The following is a 23,041-nucleotide window of genomic DNA, read 5'->3' on the forward strand; positions in this document are numbered from 1 at the left end:
GTTTTCTTCGGTTACCCATATGCTGTATGTATTATATGTTATAACTGTTATTTACTAGTATTACCGTCTGTCTTCACCCTGATAATTGTTATTTTTTACAGCTTTATTGTTTTAGTTTTAAAAGCTAAAATTTTGAAAATATATAAGTTTAAGTGTTTAATTGCACACAATAAAGGGCACATTTGCATCTGCTAAATATTACATTCCTGGAATTATTTTTTTTACATTCTCTAATTTAAACAGCTTGTCATCTTGCGAAATGTCTGAATTTATGTTCTTGGGTAGATACCATATTACTAAGAGTTACAGCTGCAACAACTTTCTGAATAAACTGGAGTAATTAGATTTTTAAATACATATTAGTGCTGTTCACTCTTTGGGAAGTGTAATTTAACTTTTGGTGCACAGAAAGAAATAATTATAAGTCACTTGGACATCAGCATTGAATATGACATTGAACATTAACCACTTCACTGGCCAATTATTTCCCCAAAAAAGCTCAGAAATTGTCTTTTTTTATTTAATTAAGTTTAGAATGTATTTCTAAAAATGTATTTAATAATTTTAGTGGAAAAAAATATGCCTAGGGGACTGGTATCTTTGCAATAGTACCTCCCTCCCCTGGGTGGCAAAAGATCCCGTGATTGTAATAGACCATCAGCGGCAATACCCCCCACCCCCTAGTTATAATAGATCGCCAGTGGCATTAGGTCCCCACTTTGCAATAGTACCTCCCTCCCCTGGCTGGCAAAAGATCCCATGATAGTAATAGATCCCCCAGCAGTACTAGGTCCCCGCTGTGTCACTACACACCCACCATGTGTATAATATATATATATATATTGTCAGGATCCGGCCTGGGATCGACCTTTACTCACTGCTGGACTGGTGTCTTTAGGCTCTGAGGTGTTCAGACGTCAGTGGCAGTGGTGGGTTATGGCTGAGGATTCTCCCCAGGGTCCAATTGGACTTCCATGCGTGCGTCCGGACTCCTGTGTTAGCAGGCATGGGCGCAGCCATATTTGTTCATCTCACCTGACCAGTTTCCTCCAATGGCAGTCCTGCTAGTGTCTCAGCTGATCTCCGTGTACAATGACCAGCTGCCTGAGGGTATTTAGGACCGACTCCTGCAACAGGAAGTTGCCTGATGAACAATTGTCACTCCTAGTGCTAGTAGAGTCTTTGTTCCAGGTTCCCTTGGTTTTCTCGTTTTCCAGTGTTTCCTCGAGCTACAGTGCAACCAACATCCCTGCCTGTGTGCCTAGTCTCCAGTGTCTCCATTGAGCAACAGTGCGATTACATCTCTGCCTGTGTATTAGTTCCAGTGTCTCCTTTGAGCAACAGTGCGACCAACATCCCTGTCTGTGTACAAATTACTAGTGTCTTTTGGAGCAGCAGTGCAACTAACATCTTTGCCTGAGTGCTTCACTTCCAGCGACAGTGCTATTACATCTCTGCCTGTGTGCGTTATATGTGCCATTCATTGGTGCAAAAGTGTGTCAGCACACCACTCCCTGTGTATTCCTCGAGTGCCACCCCGTGGTGCAAAAGTGCGTCCACACGCCACTACCTGTGCATTCCTCGAGTGCCACCCTGTGGTGCAAAAGTGCGTTCGTACGCCATTACCTGTGTTTTCCCCGGGTGCCACCCTGTGGTGCAAAAGTGCGTCCATACGCCATTACCTGTGTTTTCCCCGAGTGCCACCCTGTGGTGCAAAAGTGCGTCCATATGCCACTTTCTGTGAATTCCTCGAGTGTCACCCTGTGGTGCAAAAGTGCGTCCGTATGCCATTACCTGTGTTTTCCTCGAGTGCCACCCCGTGGTGCAAAATTGCATCAGCACGCCACTCCCCGTGTATCCCTTGAGTGCTATCCCGTGGAGCAAAAGTGCGTCCACACGCCACTACCTGTGTAATCCTCGAGTGCCACTCCCAGTGTACCTCTCAATTGTCAAATCCAAAGTACCTCTCAAGTGCAATCCAGTTGTGCAAAAGTGCGTCAGTACGCTTTTCCTGGAGTACTCTTCAAGTACCATCCTCTGGTGAAACTCCTTGTGTAACAGTGCCTTTGTTAGGCACTTTCCCTGGGCCATTGATATCTTGAGTCTCTATTCCCACGGATCTTGGATACCTGGTCAAAGGACCGAGACCTGCCTGCAGGGTGCAGCTAAACCCATATCCCGATCGGAGGCGTCACTGGTGAACACCTCCCTGCAGGTTAGACCCCGCACCATTAACCAGGTCTCGTCAACGTCCAAGATCTGTGGATGAGGAGTTCTGATATCCAGGCCTTTCACCCCGAATTCTTCCAAACCCAATATCACAACCCCTCAGTAGGGGATCCCACAACGGCAAACCTGACATATATATATATCGGCAGATGCAAGGGCATCAAGAGCCGCGCTAGGTATGTGGGGGAAGGGGTCGTGGCCTAATCGCAGGAGCAGTGGCCACGCCCCATTAGGCGTAAACAAATAATTTAAGCGGGTGCGCGATCAGTGTGATTGCTCCCCCCCACAGGCATTGGAGACTGCTTCGGCTGCTAGCAGTCTCCCACTGTACCCAGCACACAGCAGCGTGTACTGGGCTGTTGTGAGGTAAGAGGGAGGGGGCGCAGCACTGGGCCCCTCTAGCAAGCCCGGGCCTGGGTAATTAGTACAGGTCCCCCCCCCCCTCTCGGCGCTACTGGGCACATGCACTCCAGAGCATCATGCATTCTGTAGCACAAATTTGTCAGTGATGTCATGACTGCGGGGTACCCGATGCAGTAACAGGTTCTGTTTGATACAGACGGCATGGTCACATGGGATGTGGCTGTGTCAGCAATAACCCAGCTGGCAGCTGACAGTGCCAGATATCTGCTTAGGGGAAAACCCTCAAATGAACAAAAAGAGCTTAGCTCAATCAACCTGTAGAGGGTGTCACAGCCATATGCACAATGCGCCCTGCCTGTCAAAAACCAGTTTAATATGTATTGTGAACATATGTACGCTTTATGACATTGTTTCCAGTCCATGTTATAAGGCATCCCTGTCTGCTAGCAGTGCAGTTAATCTTGTCGATTTCCCCTAATTGCACGCTACATGGATGCAAATACAATTTGAAATGTGGAATTTTTTTCAACTGCTTATGTGCACCAAAAAGTCTTACTCTTCCTTACCCATACCGAGTGACACGCATTTTGCAATAAGGGTATGTTTGCACAAAATAATAATCACAAGAAAGACACATGTGCACCTGTTTAAACACAAATCAACTGCAAGAGCTCAACCACTACTGCAAAATGCCATCTAATGATGATGGCGATCAACATCCACTCCTGATAAGTCTGGCTACGACTGAATCCCTCCGATTTCTGCTAATACTAGTAGTGTACCAGTGATAATTCAATTAGTCTGCAGCAATAAAGCATATTCCCATCTCATCTTTTAAAGTGGAAGATGAAAAATGTATGGATTTGGTGACACTCAGTCGCGCTCATATATACAATTGTCGCATATCACATTAATTAGTGCAGCCTCGTAAAGAGGTATGTCGCATTGCATTGCGACTAAGATGTACTTTAGGCTTATAAAGATGCTACACTGGTTGGTGTGGCTCACTCACGCCAAGGTTCTCACAGCACATGGCATATTGAGGCGAGGAGCAATGAGGACACATCTGTAGGAGCTTATTCATGGGAGCAAAGCAAAAAAAAGCAAGAAACTTTGCATCTTGGTAAAACCATGCTGCACTGCATGTGGGGCAGATGTAAAATGTGCAGAGAGGTCTAGATTTTCGTGGGTTGTATCCAGCTGCTCCTGCTGTCGTATGCATGTGCATGCGTACGACAGGGCATGTGCATGCCTAACACCAGCTTCTCGGGGCTGCATTGTTTGCAGCCCCGAGAAGTCCTGTAGTCCTGCCCGAAAGGCAGAGCAGCGGCTTCCACTGGAAACCGTTCTCTGCTGATCACAGCCCAGACTGGCTGTCCCAGGGGGAGGAGACACCTCCCCCTGGCTGCCTGTCTTCAGTGTGACCGACAGGTCTCGCTTCCAATAGCAAGCCACCTCCCGTCACAGTGAAGCCAGTGCGGTCACGGACTGCACTGGCTCACTGAACAGTAAAGGATTTTACTGGGGGGCTGCAATCTCGTAGCCCCTAAGTAAGATCCGCCGCTGGTTGTGTTCTAACTTACTTTTAAATTTCAGTGTAAGCTACATGTAAATTCAGTCAGTATTTAGCCTGCATGCAGATAAATAAATGTATTTTGACCCCTTGCATTGGAAGGTGATTGTCCAGGTGCAAAGTTACTTGCTCCTAACTCAGATTCAGCCCAATAGGGTTAAATTGAGATGAAAAGGGGACGTGTTGCCGTTGTAACAGCGTGGAAACTCCACCAACAACCCTCCCTTTCCCGCGTGCCCTGATCTCACCTCAGACTTGTGGATTTTTGTACGCAGCCCCGTGGGGTCCGGCAGTACCATAAGTGGTGTGCATTTTTCTATTGCGGTTTAGATGCATATTCTGTCTAACTCAGAATGAGCACCACTGTGTGACATCTACTCCACTATTTTTCATGTCTCCTTCATAGTGGGCAATTCTGTGCTTTCTGTTTCCCAGAATACTTCTGGTTTGGAAAAGTTCCATTTGCATGTAGATTTGTTGCTAACCAATATGAACTTAGAATAAGCGTGAAAATAATTTCTGCGACACAAATAAAATCTGGTGTAAAGTAAAAATGTTAATTTCCACTAGAGGGAAGCAGATGAACACAAACTGATACTGTTCCATTTCTGAGATGATGTGCATGCTTTCTTTATCTTAAAGGGGTAGATGTACTAAGCTGTGGAGAGAGATAAAGTGGAGAGAGACTTTTTCAATCTTAAACAAAAGTTTGAAAAATTCTCGCTCCACTTTATCTCTCTCCATGGCTTAGTACATAGACCCCACAGCCTCTGAAGTGACAGGAGCTGATTAGTTGGTACTCTATCTCCACTTTATCCCTCTCCATGGCTTAGTACATCTACCCCAAAGGGCTAACGCTTTATCCTAAAATACAAGCTGATAAATATAAAGGAGCTAATGATAGTTTAACAAATATAATACTTGTCAGCTGTTAACTGTGCAAATAAAGTTCTGTAACTCACAGAAACCAATACATTATAACTGTCTGTATTCCAGTAAATGATTCAAAATAAAAAGAACTGCTGACTAGTTACTAAGGGTTACAGCACCTTTTTGTTCTGTTTTATATGAACCAGATTTGAAAAAACATTGCTTAGTATATTAAAGAAAAGAGTCTGACAATAGAGGGCCTTTTTTCTGCACACTGATGACTTTTTTGTCAGTAACCATATTACACACAAAATATTTGGCATTCACATTATTCCCTGTCCCATTGGAACTTACAGTCTAAATTCCCTCACACACAAGCACCCCAGGATCCATTTTAGGAAGCTGCCAATTAACTAATCAGTATGTTTTTAAGGGGCCTATTCATCATCATTTAAAGGCTCGTTGTACATGCGGAAAGCTAGTTTCCGATCTTTTATGTAATGGGCCACTCATTATTAGGGGTCTGATAGGGCCGCCTAATATTTAGCAAACTCCGAAAACGTAAAGTTTTCGAAGTTATCTTGCGAGAACAAACAACATCTTCAGATGGCGCACGTTCTCGGAGCCCCGCTCCTTCCTATGGGAAGGAGGTTTTGGGTTGCAAACAGTGATCTGAGCTGATCCCTCCACCAGCTCCTCACTGCCTCCCCAGCAGCTTTGCGCTTGCGTGAGCTCAGGTCACACATGTGCAGAAGACGGCAACGGGGGAGGTAGATAACGCTGCTGCTGAAGTAGCAGTGCTACTAGTTCAGGGACAGCTGCTTTTTGGAGTAGCTGTCTCCGCACCAGAGCAATGGTGAATTGCTCCGGTGATAAGTATCCACTGCGGAAAGTTGGATACTTAATCATTATGGGCCATCCAGCCCCCAATGATGAATAAACCCCTAAGTATGACAGGAAACAGGATCACCTGGATAAAACCTACATGGGAGAATATACAAACTCTGTGCAGATAGGGCTCTGGTTGGGAATCAAACTCATGGCCCTTGAGGCAGCAATACTAACCACTATGCTACTGTTACTTAATATAGCCTATTAACAAGGTACTATTACCTGCAGTTAAACAAAAGGCTATTAACAATGTATGACTTCCAAACTCATATCAATGCAAGTAGCACTTTAAATATATACATATGTGAACTTTATTCTTCATTCTGGTTTTGAATCATTCTCTTTTGTCAGTTTAAAATGATGGTTCTATGTTAAATTGCAACACACAAATGTATATACACATTCGCATGCATATATATTGATACACATTCATACATGTACCATACTTGCCCAGTCTCCTGGAATTCGTGGGAACTCCCGTATTTGGCAGAGAGCAATGCTCTCACATCCCACTAGTGCCACTACTTGATGGGAGGGCGTGATGCAGTGATACACTATGAATTTGCATCATGGCCGTGCCCTAGCAATATAATGCCAAGAATTAAGGCAGAATGTCACAGGGGATGGCTTTACACATAAGGTAATTTGCAAACGTGCCTATGCCCATTGTAATCTGGAATCGGTATGATTGGAATCCCGACACCAGCATCCCGGCAGCAGTGGAAATCCAGATCGTCCTCAGGTAAGTATTAGCTAACCTAATTCTACCCCATAGCCCTCCCTTAGGGGTGCCTAACCCTAACCTCCCCCCCCTGTACCTAACCCTAATCCCCCCTCTAAGTGCCTAAACCTAACCCCCCCCTTCCCCGCTGCCTAAACGTAAGTCCCCCGGGGTGGTGCCTAACCCTAACCTTCCCCCTTCCCCTAGCCTAACCCTAACCTCCCAGGGGGCTGCCTAACCCTAAGTCCCCCCCGGGAACCCTAAACCTAACCCTCCCCCCTGTGGCTCCGCACTCGGCGCCCAACGTCCCTTCGATCGGGATGCCGGGCGTCGGTCTCCCAGCATATATCTAAAGACAGGCGTTGGCATATCGACGCCTGTCTTTAGACCCTTGCCGGGATATAATAGTCGGGAACCCGGCTGTCGGGATTAGGTATGCCGGCTTTCCGACTGCATACCGTAGTCTGTGACCTTTGCCCCCATACAATATACCAGTATTGTACCCCCCTCTACATATCTTAATTAGGCCATAATCGCTACCGTTATCTAATTCTTGTTCTATCTGGTCTCCTACCTTATCTAACATGTATTTGATATTGTTCTTTCTCTTTTTTATACCCATAAATGCAAACAATCCTGAATGCACGACCCGGCTCTTTACCAGGGTTGGGCTGGGTTGGTAGTCCCAGCAATTTCCCAGATCTTAAGTCTGAAAGGGATATAAGTCTTTAATTTTGAACCACACTGCTTTTCCTACTTTTTTTTTTCAGGCTCCAGCTTTACCCTTAGCTAAAAGGAGGTAAACTGTTAGTTCAGCACTTCAACTCCCATTGCCACTTGCCGACCCAGCAGACAGTGAGGAAATGCTTCTTCAATCCAGCCCTCAATAGATCAAACAAAAAACCTATCATGTCCTTCTATATACTCAAAATAGAAAATAAATTATAAGCCCCTGAAATATTGAATTTGTATATTCTGGCACTATAACATGTGCCTTTTCGCAGATCTATGATTCGCCTTTATTTTCTTGCCAGCTGACAAGGATACATGGGAACAATATTGTTACGTTGCTGTTACTGCCAAATAATGGCTAAAATTAGTTCTCATCATTCACAAAGCCTTTGTTATCATTAAAACCCAGAGACCAATTATAAAACTTTGCATCAGTGAAATACTTCACTCTTTCCACCATGTACATCCACAAAAGGCTGTGCAGATTATATTGGGGCAGTTTCCTAATACTGTATATTGAGTTAGTGATCCTACTGTAACTCAATTCTGAGTCTTAATTTGGATGTTGCACGCAAAAACAGTCAGTATTTGTTGCATAACAATCTGGTTTGTCCGGGTGCAAATGTTACTGTCAGCACTATAGACGGCACCTGCACTATAGACGGCCTACACTGTGCAATTATTGTCCCAATCAGCCAGTTATTGGACGATCAGGGAGAATATTGCTCAGTGTAAGGCTGTAACCTAGCTGCATTTATCTCTCTGTCTGGTGTCGAAGTCGGATGATTGGCTGAGACCAAATCTTTAAATTAATATCTGGCGACGCCATTTTGCGTCGCCTCTGACGACACCATTTTGCGTCGTCAGCACGATACCATTGTGTACGACGCTAGGTTATTAGCGTTGTGCGTCTGTTTTGTTACTGCATACTGTTGAAAGTCCAATCAAAACCTATACGCACATTAGATAATACATATAAAATATACAAGACGCACAACGCACATTTACGCTGTACTTCAAAGCCTACAGATAAGCACAAAACACATAGACGCACAACGCATACTAGCGATAGTACACAATATTCTCACTCTCACACATGCACGCACTTATAAAAAGTTCCCTCACATTAAGCTTGATATTAGAGGTTTTATTATGTTGTGAAATGTAATGTATATGGTATTTAAGGTACAGAAACTAGTAGACATATCATGTTTGGTACCATTCGAAATCACTGTTTATTCGCAGATCTCCGGTTCTATCAGCAAGGAGATCGCATCATGCGTCTGCAAGTTATGAATTGTAGGGAATTAGTGGTTAGAATGTATACCTCTGTATGTAGTGTCTTTGGCTAGTTTAAACCAGTTCTTCGGCGGGAAACCTACACAAAGAACCTGTTGGAAAGCTGGTCCATACCTCTGATGACACCATATGAACTAACCAATGAACAGAGTGACCGGATGCAAGAACCAATGAGCATCTGTTATTCTGTGCCTTTGTTGTCTCTGAAGCCTGTACCAAATATAGGCTTGTGAGCTGGGGCAGTGGTCAGTCATTTCTCCAAATCCTTGGGTGACGGTGACCGCAGATTCAGGATTGAAATACTGCATACTGGACCAGTGTGCACGTGTATGTATCGGCTTGTACCTTTGTATTTACTTGCCTTTTGCGCTAATTGTCTAGATCACAGCACGTTATACTTTTCATTGAATAATATAGCTTTTTGTGCTTTGGAACCACAATTAGATTGGAAAGCAACTGTCATCATTAGTATCGGCACTTGCACCAGCCCCATGCCTGGTGCAAGAGATCTGACTGAAACAGGCTTCCCTTCCCTGTAAGCAGAGAACCCTAGCTACATGCCCACAACACTCCCACAAGACAGAACAGTTCCGTGGTTTTGTATTGTCCCCACGCAGTTTCCACCCAAAACACCCATTTCACACAATGAGAGATCTGCCAAAGATCCGTCCGACTCAGAATCCGACGTTACTATGCAAAAATGAGTAAACTCACTTCTCCGCATGCGCTGTAAGCTAAAGCCCGCTATTTGTGTACAAGAGCTATGTATGAATCAGAAGGCTGCATTTTTTATGGCCCAGCATTTGTTTTCTTTACCATTGGTTCACAAGCTTTATATCCACTTAAGTAAAACAAAAATGATATCGCCCAATAAAGACAATTTACAAAAGTGAAGCAAAATTGCCCTCTTCTATGGTAAATGCATGGATTTACCAAAATTTACACAATCTGCAGGCAGCTGATGAAAGTTGCTGTTTGCATTTGGGCTCACTAAATGCAACCTGGTCACACTTATGCACTTTGTGACCACATGTCAAATCAAGATTTTCTTTTGTAGTATGTGATATTAAATTATATTCATAGGCAAACACAGGGGGGGTTTCCGTCTGCCTGGAAATCCCGATCCCTAGCACATACCATGACCACAGTAGAAATAGTAAAATAATAGAATTTTACTAGTGCTACATGTTCTTCTCAGTATCACAAGTGAAATAATTTGCACCACCTGTGGATCTTTTAACATGTATCAGCCAGTAATAAATAACCTGTGCACCAACTAGGAGATCTGGAAAACATGCACTGTTAGGGATGCACTGCTATAGAGCCCAATATGTACATATATGTCCAGATAAGTGCTAGGTTCTTCTGCTGCTCCTCCAGGCTCCTGTACTTGCTCCAATGCTCTGGAATGGTGCCCACATCTAAAATACAAACATTCAGCTCAGGCAGGATGCCTTACTGCCGCATCAAATGACTTACTATGATCCCGTATATATGCTGGAATTATGACACATAATACACAGTGTATGACGTATATTAAAAGCTGGATAAGTACTATTTCTGCCCTCTTCATGGACTGGCCACACTCGCTCTAAAATCAAGCATTTGGAAAATCCCCCTCTAGAAATCCTGCGTTTGCCACTGATCTTCAAGGAGCAGAGAACAATCTTAATAAGAAGAGGCCTATTTTACCAAAATGTTTTTTTTCTTTTGCTCTGTAGGTAATGGAAATCATTTTCTATTTTACTTGATCATCCAGATGTATTTTGATGCTGTTAAATGCATCTTTATGCACACAAAGAATGTTAAGAACCACCATGATTTTCTGATTGAGAGACTTTATAGCTTTCCTATCAATAATTTATTTGTATATGTATATGGGGTAGATTGTTGGTGTGCCTAATGTAGAATGGGGTGATGTAAGACATGAGAAACATGTACTGATTATTTAAATACTTGAATGTATCAGGAGCTAAAGGGGAAAGTAAAAGCTCATATGACTGCCCAATGGGTATCAGACATCCCTCTCCACTCCACTGACCTCAGCCTCACCTCCACTCTGATTGCCTCCTCTCAATGCCACATCCAAGATTTCTCCCATGCTGCCCCTCTACTCTGGAACTCACTTCCTCTATCAGACTTTGGGCCACCTCCAAACGAGCCTTTGAGACTCACTATTTCATACAAGCCTATCAGCCATATTAACTCTCTACTTAGCACCATAACCACCCACCTACCCTCTCTCCAAGTTCACCCTTCTGGTTTCTACCATCCCTCTTAGACTGTAAGCCCTCATGGGCAGGACTCCCTTCGTTCGTTCCTCCTAACACTATACCTACCACCACTGAGCCTTTGTTCTCCAAACTCCATTTTCCTTACCGAAAACTCTGATTCTGTCTGTCGGCCTTAGTGGGTACAGGCTCAATGAGTGCTGTTTTCTCTCTACTCCCTACTGTGAGACTCAGCATTGCTTGCTTCTACAAGCCTTAGTGAATCTCTCTATCCTACCCTCAAACCTCCCCTTCCCCCATTCCCAATGTCTTTATTTTTGTAATTGTGCTTATGGTACTATTTTTAAAATGCATAGATCCTGTGATATATGTTTAAGCTATTATTACAGTTACATAGGTATTTGTAGGCTTGTATGAAGTTACAGTCCCATCAAGTTCAACCTTAAATTCTAATTTTGTTAATCAAGAGAAAGGATAATCATCACCTTCATATGACACTGTTGCCACTGTACTGTACTTCTTACCGGGAAAACAAATTCCTTCCTGACCACATAAATACAATCTGATCAATTCATTGGATCAAACAATCTGTATAATAATAATAATAATATTATCCTAGCGACAATAGGAAATATATTCAAGATACTTGTACTAAAGGAGCTCTGAAATGTCAATGAATGCCCTTTAGGATCACTGAAAAAAAAACAACAACAATATACTGAGATAATCATATTGACACCTGTTAAAAGTGGCCTACAGTACATTATAACTTTTTTTGTTCAAAACTATTTGACCTATTTTATGATGACCCTCACAACAAGAACACTGAATTACACAGAAGTACAAATATTTTTTTACTTGGTACTGTAGCTCAAAGTACTGTGTGTTTCTCAAGCACTATTTCTATTTGTTACAGATAAGCTTATCGGATATGTTCTGTGCAATATGGTGTAAATAAATTAACTCCTTTTGCCATGACAACAGATTTATTATACACAGTGAAACAAGCTTAAAAACTTGAAGACCTTGTGCTGTAATTATTTTGTACAAGGAGGTAAAGTAACTTTCTATGTTGCACAATATTAAATCTGGCATAAAGGCAAACAGAGGGATAATAAAAATTGCAAAAGGCATCCAGTCTTACCTGTTGTACAGTTATTGCTGAAAGAATATAATGCTGCAATATTAATATTGAAATCAAGGAAAACTGTTGGTACATAATATATATATATATATATATATATATATATATATATATATATATAATTTTACTCCTTTCCAACATAAAATTTCATAATACTGATTCAATTAATTACTAAAGTGTTGAGCAGCTACCAATATGCATTGCAGTTCTGAGAGGCATAGATGGGACCAGCGTTTGGAGGGCATGCTGGTTCCTGTAGTGCCATTAGGGAGGGTGACCTAGGGGTGACTCCAAGGTAAGCTGGCTCTCATTTTAGATATGTTTGTGTTTGTGCTATTATTATGTGGCCTTATATTGGGCAATTATATGCCCCAGATTATTATTTTTAGGGATGAGTTTGCAGCACGGTGTTCCCTGGGTTGATATGGCTGGACTGTTTTGGGGTGGCACACTAGAACACTCCATTTACACTTTCTTAACACTTACTTTTCTACTAATACTACTTTATTAAGCATTTTAATTACACCCCTTTAACACATAGCTTTTGATTTATTAATATTATTATGAACACTTACTAACACCTTAGTCTCTCACTGGTGTGCTGCCCTGGGGTGGCTGGCCTTTGCTGGCTTTTTGGGGTTCCACGCCCCAGGGGACTTTGACTTAGAAGTAGGAACCTCCAGTAATCAGAGAAGCCGTGACGTGGCCTGGAGGCTTAGCCTTATTTTTGCAAATATACGCAACTGAGATCTCTGAATTATCTACCACCATGTCATTTTTCACATCTTATTGCTGATATCATTCAGTGTGCTGGGGGATACCCTTTGCTATTTACTATATGTATTATGTATGAATATATGCATGTGTGTGATTAGCTAATAAATTATGCAGTAGAAAGAAACACAGCGACTTTGTGTCATGAAACTCACATACATGGCACGAATGCGCGCACCCAAGAAATGCAAGATCCAATTAGAATGCCAATTTGTGCTGCTGGCGGAGAAAGTGCACAACTTTTCTACAAAATGCGACCTGGGAGAAGTGCATGAAAAAAGTTGCAGAACCATACTGGACCCCAAAAAAGTGACAACTGAGACAGCAGAACCATTTATTAGGCTCATAGAGGACATACTGCAACTACTGGAGATTTTTAAATGGTGGCAAATGCGTGATTTTTGCACTTTTTATTAATGGTGGAAAAATGATAGAAAGAACGTGTTTTTCAGCAAATTAAAGTCTTTTCAGCATTTTGGAGTATAGAAACATGTATGTATAGTCATTTTCAGTGTTTTATACAAGTTTGTAAAAAGTTGGAGTAAACACTTTTACCTCTCATCAGCAAGTACAAAAACCCCTCTCCCATCAATACAACATTCAACACTGCCCGAGGAAGCAGCCAGGTGCTGTGAGAGGCATTAGAATTTTAAGTGAGAATTCATTTTTATGCTTTATTTTTTAAGCCTGATTTGTAACTTTTGATAATGTGTTTTAATATTATTTTACATTTATTTGTATTTTTAATAATTCCTTTAACATATGTTGGCCACAATAGTGAAAACGATTTTTTTATTTTTAAATTTAGTATATCCATGACAATAGTAGTGAGTCGTATTATGTTGCCATTAATCTAACTGATAAATCATTTGATTATTGATTATTTATTTTTTGTTGGATCAATTTGCCAATTCTAGCCCATATTTCATGTTTGGGTCAGAGGGTGTTTGACACTACCTTTAGTAGTTCTATATTGCTAAGCTCATTTATGGAGAGTAAGGGGCTTATTTTACATTTTGGTAGTGTCACAATGAAGTTTTGATCTATAAAGTTCCCTTCTCAGCGCTGGAGATACTCTCCTGTTTTCAATCCTATTCCCTTTGGGTTAAGTTGGGAAACCCATTCTCCTAAGGTTGCAGAGATTGGGGACCTGTTGGTGCTGCCCCTACATTACTTTTACACTCCCCAGGACTATGCCTGGCTCTCCCAACCATGGCTAGCATTACATCATCATTGCCAGACACACACCCTGCAACCTAGAGCTGCCCGGAGTTCCTAAGGACGTTCTGGGCAGTGTTTTTTCTTCTGGTGCTGGCAGCCCCACCCCCTCATCGAGACGTGATGACATCACATTTTGGGGGGGGGGGGTTGGGTAAGGAAGAAAAATCATCCTGCTCTGGCACTTGTAAGTACCTAATTTGATGTGAACATGTGAGATGCTAATCAAAATTTTTTTTTTTTTTAGGACAACATTGATAAATATGGGCGCCTTCCAATTTTCTAACACTAGTAAACATACTTTATTTTTGTACTATAAGTATTCATTACAAAGTAATCTTGCTTTCAGTCACATTTGCAGTGCTTTAACTTCATTTGCATTAATGGGTGTGATTTAGACGCATTCAGCAAACCAGATGTTGCCCTCATCATCAGATCACAACTTATGACAGAATTTGAGCAAGTCACGTCCCTATGCGACTTTATGCCAACCATCTTGCATCAACATGATGACAGTACACCCTTATTGTACTTTGGCTGCATGTACACACCCACTGACACCCACGATATTACCCTCTTGCTATAAGTATCTGCAAGTTCAAGTTGCCTGGACAAAATGAAGCGCATTGCGAATAGATGTACATGTGGACTAAAAGAAATCAAGTTGCCCACAAAAAAACCCACAACTTGTGTTCATGTCCAACCTGGATGAGGAACGGTACGGTTTCCAGCTTCCAGGCTTTAATTGCAGGTGTGATAGCTCAACAATTTTGGAAATGTCACACCAATTTAACCCTGTGTATTACCTTAAAATGTGTTGTCTCTGTGGAAATCACTTATCTCTACCATTAATATTGTTAGTTAGGTGTGCATTTTAACATTTTATGAAATCTGGATTGTAATTAAATATACAATATTCAGCGTGGTTACAGAGTAAATGATGTCTGTTGTATTGAATTATGATAAACTTTTATAATTTTTAAATGTTATTGTTTAGAAGTACTCTATGCAGGTGCCAAGTTAAATAGAGTTTTAAACAGCAGAAGCAATCCCCACTCACCTCACTTGTTTAGCTCTTTTATATTGAATATTATCTACTTACTATCCTCAAAGTGTAAAATAGTAATTGAGTTAGGTTCCGCAAAGTCTCAGTTAGTGTCCATCTCATCCCTGTTCCCAGCTGACCATTACCACATTATTGTACTAAGTGCCGGCTTGTAAAAACCACTGCTTCCTGGCGTGTTCAAACCCAAAATTTAAAAGGGAAATGCTTTTATTAGGAAAGCACCAATGTTTTGTGTCATAGCAGGGTGTAAAAAACAAACAGGGCAATGAAATATGGTGTATGCCTCAGTCCATTACACAACTAGTGTGTTGACACCAAATATCCCATGATATCACAGAATATGTAATTGAATGCTTCATTTGTCACATTGGCATATCTATAAGGGGTGCAAGGTGTGTGGTGCACACGGGACCCTGGATCCGGGGGGGGGGGGGAGGCACACCGCACACTCCACCAATAATTCTACTTAACTTACCTCATCGGCAAGCACTACAGAACAGCAGAAATCACTGGGAAAATGGGGCGGTGGCCATTTTACCATTGTTTTGAGCATGCGCAATAGAGAAGTCACTAGGAATGTGGCATGGGTGCCATGTTCCCGGAGGACTACGCATGCTCTTGACTCTGGCACAAAGCTGAGCTGCACAGAGCCTGCACACGGGTTCTCCCCTCTCTTAAACTGCCCCTGATTTGTCATCACAAATTCCTTTGGTCCTTGAGATTATTACACATTAAGTTTGAGTATATTCTTCTATAATGTTGAATTGTAAATTATTAATTCATAATAACTATAAATGCAATGTTTCTTAACCTTTATAGGCCACAATGGTGCAGTTAATGGCTTGGGCTGGAGTTATGACAGGAATTTGTTGGTCTCTACCGCTGATGACAGAACAATGAGAATATGGAGTGTGAAAAATGCAGATTGTGCTCTGGTTCTGGTAATAAATATACTTTTTTTAAATAATTTCTGTATATCAAAAATTACAAAGTTTATTGTATACATACAGTATTCATATGGTAAAAAGTAAGCTCCGTGTAATGTAACCCACACACATTTTCTTGGTTAAGGGTTTAATGCTACCTAAATAATGCAGTAAGATTAATTTTAAAACATATGGTACATAAAAGAAAATGACTCCTTGCTTGTCTATTTGGCCAAACATGCATGCAGACCCGCTGGTCTTCTAGTATGGAAACAGCTGGGGATGTATTGACCTTTTTAGCTCACTTCAGTGCAGGATATACAGTAGGTCAATGGCTTCTGAGGTGTAGAGTTTAGTGACTAACTAAACAGTGTACTCATAAGGATACATAATGGGTCTGGATACATGGTTATTCAAAGGGTTAGCTTAAATATTAGCTTAAATCAAACAATAGATGCAAACCAATTAGTTTGTTTTTCAGTTGTCAAAATTGTCATAAATGCTGAGACAGAGCTGGACTTGCGACTGAATAGCCTATGGTTCTGCATAGGTAGTGTAAGCTGCAGCAGTCACAGATTTGTCAACAGAAATGTTTATAAAGTCAAAGGAAATTCCTTATTGTCCTGCTCTGCTATTTTTTTTCTAGGGGAAGGACGTGTTCTCCAGGCCTGTTCGCTTCCCTCAGTTTTATTACTTGGATAAATTTATTTTGTTATCATCTGGAGCAGAGATTCAGCTTATGAAATATTATCTGGATGACTGCAATGATGATGTAAAAAGGTATTTCAACTGTAATTTGTACATGGTTTCTATATTGCTTTCTATTGCCTAGGGCCAACTGTCCAAAAGAAAATAACAAAAATATACTCTTTGTAGGAACATAGATTAGTTACTACAGTGCTCCCCACATTCTTCAGAGAGGAGGGCTGTATTTGTTTTACTGCTTTTATCTACTAAGTGATGGGACGACTATACAGTATAATAGTCAGCATTCTTTCATAATAATGGGTGCCATATAATGCTCAAAACTTCAAAAATGCACAAAATGATAGCAGAATCAATCACACCAATAGCACAATTTCAGTTTTGGATCTACTGTACAGTTTTTCTTAAAAAGTTCAGTCATTTAATTTACAGAATAAGGGATTGTGCGTATCTCTTTACATAAATACGAGCAATGATTTAAAAGTTAAATCAGTTATTAAACTTGTCTTACTTGTGAGATAGATTTCATTGGGCTCAATTCAACACGAATTGGATAGCGCCGGGAAGGAGCTCCTGGAACTATTCAATTCTGTGTGCTGTTAGGTCGGGAAATGCCCGTTCTCCCACCCCTCGCGCCTTAAACAGGGTGTTTAGTAGCGAGAACAGGCATTCTCTGACTAAACTTCTCGGCGCGATGCTGTTTCCGCCGCTCTAAGAGCAGACAACAGCATCGCGCCTGTGCTCTTGTCGGATTTCTTCTCGCACCCCAGGAGGGATGCGAGAAGAAATCCTTAGTCAAGGTTAACAGCGTGCTTAATTGAATAGCTTCGGGAGCTCCTTCCCGGCGCTTTTCAATTCACGTTGAATTGAATCGAGCCCAATGGTTCTAATTTAGTCCATATAATTGCTTGATGTTCAATAATTAATTAACTTTAGTTATCCAGATATGTTAATTTTGCATTTATCTATGACAGCGCATACATTTTGTCTTAAAAGGTTAACATTTTTTAATCTTTTGTCAAAAATATTTTAATTATTTTAAAGCAGCATACACAACCTTCCTATGTTATGTTTTCCCAAGATAATTGTCTTTTTTTCTACCACTGGAAATTTCTGTTTTGACCACATTTAAAAAACAAACAAAATTAAATAGAAATGTTTTACTGTTCTTGGAGCCCCATTAAAGCATGGTTAGCAACAAGGAAGTATATGGGGCTGCCTGGTAAACTTATATAGTGTGACGCTCTGTAGGAGAGTTTAACAGAGAATACATTGTATTTATTCCCCATTCCTCCCTGAATTAATAAAATTCTTCAATATTAACAGATAAAATATTTTTGTTTTATCAACCTTGCCATAAACGTCTTTCTGGAACAGACAATCAATCAATGTTAAATTGAAACAATAAAACCAGCCTATTAGCATTTTTTTGTTATGTTATAACTATTGGTTTATTTTATTCATTTTCATCTAATTTCTATCCCATATCTGAGCACACAAAATTGCTAATTAAATAATAATATACAAAGTACATTCCTGTTGAGGAACATGCTATATTGTACAGTTTTCATTAATTTGCCTGTTTCTTTAGTATACAAAGTTAGAAAATTATTGCTTTGTGGTTTTTGAATAATATAGCGAAAAAAATCAAAAAAATCCATCACAGATATTTAACAAATCCTGAATTCTGGATCAAAATAGTCCCTTTATGGTTTGGGTTATCAAAAATTGCTTACCTACATTTTTTTCTGGTTGCAATTTGAACATTTTATTGGCAGAGCAATCGGAAGAGACTCTTAAGCCCAGAACATTTTTTAGTGTGCCGAACATGTTCTTTTCTGTGCACGCACATGGAAAGACATGATTTCATGGTGATTATTAACACAAATAATCGTTTGTGGCTTATTTTGTCTGTGAATGCAGAAAATGGTAATGATACTATAATTGATGTATATCATAAACTGTAGAAGAATTTATATCTGTGATCAATTTTCCTTATTGTTCATAGTTATTACGACATATTGTGTATTTGGGCGAGCATTAGTATGTGTCATCATGTGAACATCTGACCTTCATAGCAGCCAGAGTGCCTAAAGTTACCCATACCTCCTTTTATGTAATTAGTTGTAAAATTGTATGTATTATGGTCATCCCGGCAAATGAGCATCAGCATTTCTTTTATTTAGTTTATTATTACTATAACTATTATCATTCATTTCCTTAAATCTATATCCTAATTGAGGTGTCCACCCAAACACACTCTTTTGTTTTTACAATAAATTCCCCTTTCCTAAGTATCAAAATGACAGATGTGCAGTGATGAGATGGGATAATCACTACCACCAAACCTGGCACCTATTGGATGATCGGAAGGCTCATTGTCATTCAAAATCCAAGCTTTCTAAGACTTTCTTCTCTGCAATGTATAACATATAATCTACAGAAAGGATGCTTCAACAATGCTATTTAAAGCACTCCTTCTCTTTTTATTTTCATGTGTCCCAGATACTGTGCATCTAAGGCAGACTATTTACCACAAATATAATCTTACAAATGTAGAACAGCAGTAAACTGGTCTTAACCTCCCAAAATTGCAGGAGATGGAGGGACAAAGTGAGACTGTCCTGCCAAAACTGGGAAAGTATTGAGGAATCATTTCAGTGAAATAACAGCATTTATGAGCAGATTGGGGACTTTATAGTGGCGCTCAAAATTTGCCAAAAATGACCATGTGGGTGTCCGTATGCTGCAGGAATAGCAATGGCTATCACTTTAGGCAGTGGTAGGGCACCCTACAACCTCTTCCTTTCAAGCACACTGGCAATGCCATTCTCTCCCTCCCTTCATCAGCAAACCAATACAAAGAGGAATATAGCTCCTGATTAACAGTCCTGATTGAGTGGGACGGTTGACAAAGTCTCTCACCTATGTGTTGTTGCAGCTTTCAAAAGCTACTACTGAAGATGTCTTAAAGTGCGATGCACCGTGTAGTGCGACTGACGATCTGTCAGCAAACAGATTGTGCTGTCACCGCCAGCAATCGTGCGGTCCAAGCTGACTGCACGATATGCCGGTTCCCCCCTCCTCCATCTGAATGGGATTGTACATCGCATCCCAGATCAGATGAACATGCAGGAGGATCTGGCGATGTGATGTACGATCCCGCGGGAGCGCGCAGCACGATATCAGGTACGATATCGTGCCCATACACGTCGGATCGGCATGTATATCGTGCCGTATATGGCCACCTTTACACTCACTTCCTGCTAGTTTTGGATCTTGGAATTCAGGAATTGGTATATAAAATATAGAAAGCCAAGCAACAAGTGACCTCCAAAGGCCTCCCTCGAGATAACCATAGCAGAGTAGATGGCCTACATAGCGCCTCATTTAGTAATTAGGCTATCCACTCTGAAACAAGTCCCAACAATTTGATAATAACAATCATATGTAATAAATAGACCTATTTCTCCCTATCCAGCCCCAACACTAAATTACTATCATTCAAATTTAAAAATAGGCTTTCTTAGCATGCCTCATTTATTACTTACTGCAAGTGCATGGTGGAAGGAGGAGACAGGCATGAAAGGAGGGAATAAGTCAGGGTGATTTATTGCCCCTTACAATAATGTGGCTTCCAACTAAACCATTCCTAATTTAAGATAAATAAAAATGACCAAAAAATTTAAAATTATGCCTATGACCTCCCTGGAAAACTTCTGTTTGGATTTATAGCCAATCTGCCCCTGATAGCAGGTAGGTTGGCAGCAATCGAGTGGTTATATCATAAATGGGAACATTACACATTTTAGACAGGAACTAAAGTCTTAAGGTGCCCACACACATAGCGATCTGCACACAATCCCACGATGTGTGCGATTTCCCCTGAACTCTTCCCCAGCAGCTCCCAGGCAGTCCTACTCACGATTTGGAGCAAAAAGCATCCAATCTGACTTAAATCTATCTTGCATCTTAACTTTTTTTTTCCAGTGCATTGTGTCCCAGATTGTCAGATCTGCTCTACTGCACGGCAGATCTGATGATGCGATGTGTGACCAGCGGGGACGCACATCGCATCGTAATCGTGAGTGGGGACTCACGATTTACTCTCAGTTTGGCCATATTTTACACGATCTGTTATTTCAATGTGTCGGAATCGGCCAGATCAGGTAAAATATCGCTATGTGTGTGGCCAGCATTATTGTCAGTATCTTATTTATTTATAAATTAGGTAATTTTTGTAAAGAAAACTGTTCCCAAATATATTGTATCTGTTCCGAACTATACCATATACATTGATCTTAAGCTCATCAACACATTTTGTCTTATTTTGTTAATATTTAAATGAGCAAAAATAAGAAACTCAGATTACAGGAGCAAGATAATTTATGCACTGTCAAAACTTAGAAGGCACTCCCAAATAACATCTCTTATAGGCCCTCTAACGGATTGTTTGTTTCTAAATCACAGAAACCCTGGGTAGGACTAGAAAAAGTCTTGAATTAAATTTTTCTTTGGAAGAACTAGCATGGATCCCTAAAAACTTAAACCAACTGGGGACGTGGCAATAGCATAGGACACTGAAACCTTGGGCTTTCCAGCCAAATCTTCTATAATTGACTCCTGCTGCTCAGGATCCAGTGGCTAAAGCTTAGTGCACACACACTGACCTGTGGTCTTCTTGAGGGTTTTGGTGTCCAGGTCATGCTGGAGCTAAATTGGGGCATTATGCCCGTTACTCTACCCCACAAGCAGACCTGGGTGTGACGTTTAGAGTCCCCCATCACCCTCTGCCTCATCAAAACCTTCACGACTGCTTAGTGTGTTTGTTCATTGATAATGGGTTTTTTTTTGTATGTTCTGTTTTAATAATTTTATCTTACATGTCAAACTACTCATTACATGTTCTGCTTTTATTATATGTTTCAATTTTTACTAGTATTGGAGTTTCCGGGGTGCAGTGACCATATTCTAAGATGGGGCCTTGCCAATTATCCTTTCCCGTGGGCGTGGATTCTCCTCACGGGTTTTGCTGTAAATATTCTGTTACATTGAACTGCCTGAAAGTATACATTTCTTCCCGAAGTGTGTCTGTACTTGTTAACAAAAACGGTACAGTTTGTCTTCAAATGGATCCTGGTGGCAGATATGTTTTTATTAACTAAAATTAATTAAATTCCTCTTCTCATTCTAGCAATCTATATCCCCCTGCCCTTTCCTCATTAAGTCTTAAAAATAGTACGTCTGCCTCTGCATGGTGGAGGTAGATTTGTGATGGAGCTGGGCTGGCTTTAGGGAAGCCAATCCCACCTAATTTTTTCAATCCCGGGATTAAAAAAGCCTCAATCCCGGGATACCCAGGATTGAGTTGATCAATGAAAATATTATTATATGCTCCTTTCCCTCACTGAGATCACAACCTTATCACCTGCACACTCTCCTCCATTACGTCAACCACAATGTCATTAAAATTAATCATGCCTCCTCAAATCTGCAGAAATATTAATGCTATTCATTTTCACCAACTATCCACCTCTCTGTGACAACTATTCTCACCAATTTCTACAATCACTTCTCCTGAGACTGCTGTATCACACCTGAACCAGACTCTAGAAATAGCCCTTGATGAAGTGGCTCGAGCTACCCATCACCCTCCACCTAGACTTAGGGCCTGATTCAGAGATGTACGTTCATCTGAGGATGAACACACATCTTCAATGGTTAGGGGTCTGTGCCTGCGCAGGACCCATTCTGCTCATGTGCAGAACAGGTCCTGCGATCTTGCTTGCAACCCCCCCAAGCCGCAGCATGTTTGTGGGGCGGAACGAGGGCGTTCCTGGTCACCATTCACAGAAACAGGGCTTCTGCCCCATTTTCTGGGAAGGACGAGGCCAGGGTCTGCGTCGGTGGATGTAGATTCCTGGCCTCTTGCGTGACCAGGCACCAGCCAGGCTGTGGGAAGCTTCAGCTCCCGAAGCCTGACCAAGGAAGTATGGTCGCGATGGTCCTGGTGGGATCCTAGCCTGCGTCGTCAGTCGCAGTGCTTGAATCGCAAATACAGAAGGAGATGTCTGACACCTCCTTCCGCATTTGCATCAGAGATGGACGGATTTGCACAGCCGTCTGTGGGCCTGATTCAGCATGGAGCATGAAATCGGTCGAATTATTTGCATTGCGCATGCATCACAGTGCGCGTGCACAAACTAGCAATTCCGATGGGAACTGCGTCTGCAGAGACTACACAGACCCCAAGAACAGTGATTGACAGGAAGTGCCGTTTGTGAGTGGTGACGGGGGGG

At 41.3% G+C, this 23,041-nt stretch overlaps 1 protein-coding gene across 1 annotated transcript in view; it reads left to right on the top strand.

Moving 5' to 3' along the window:
* The window catches only part of WDR27 (WD repeat domain 27), a 525,006-nt gene that overhangs the window by 161,639 nt on the left and 340,326 nt on the right, over nucleotides 1-23,041 (top strand). The window contains exons 18-19 of the mRNA XM_088448950.1: nucleotides 15,931-16,052; nucleotides 16,684-16,817. Coding sequence (XP_088305076.1) covers nucleotides 15,931-16,052; nucleotides 16,684-16,817 — 256 coding nt within the window. The remainder of the gene's footprint in view (nucleotides 1-15,930; nucleotides 16,053-16,683; nucleotides 16,818-23,041) is intronic.

Source organism: Taudactylus pleione, unplaced genomic scaffold (genome assembly GCF_031769625.1).
Source record: "Taudactylus pleione unplaced genomic scaffold, aTauple2 ptg000473l, whole genome shotgun sequence".
Classification (NCBI taxonomy): Eukaryota; Metazoa; Chordata; class Amphibia; order Anura; family Myobatrachidae; genus Taudactylus; species Taudactylus pleione.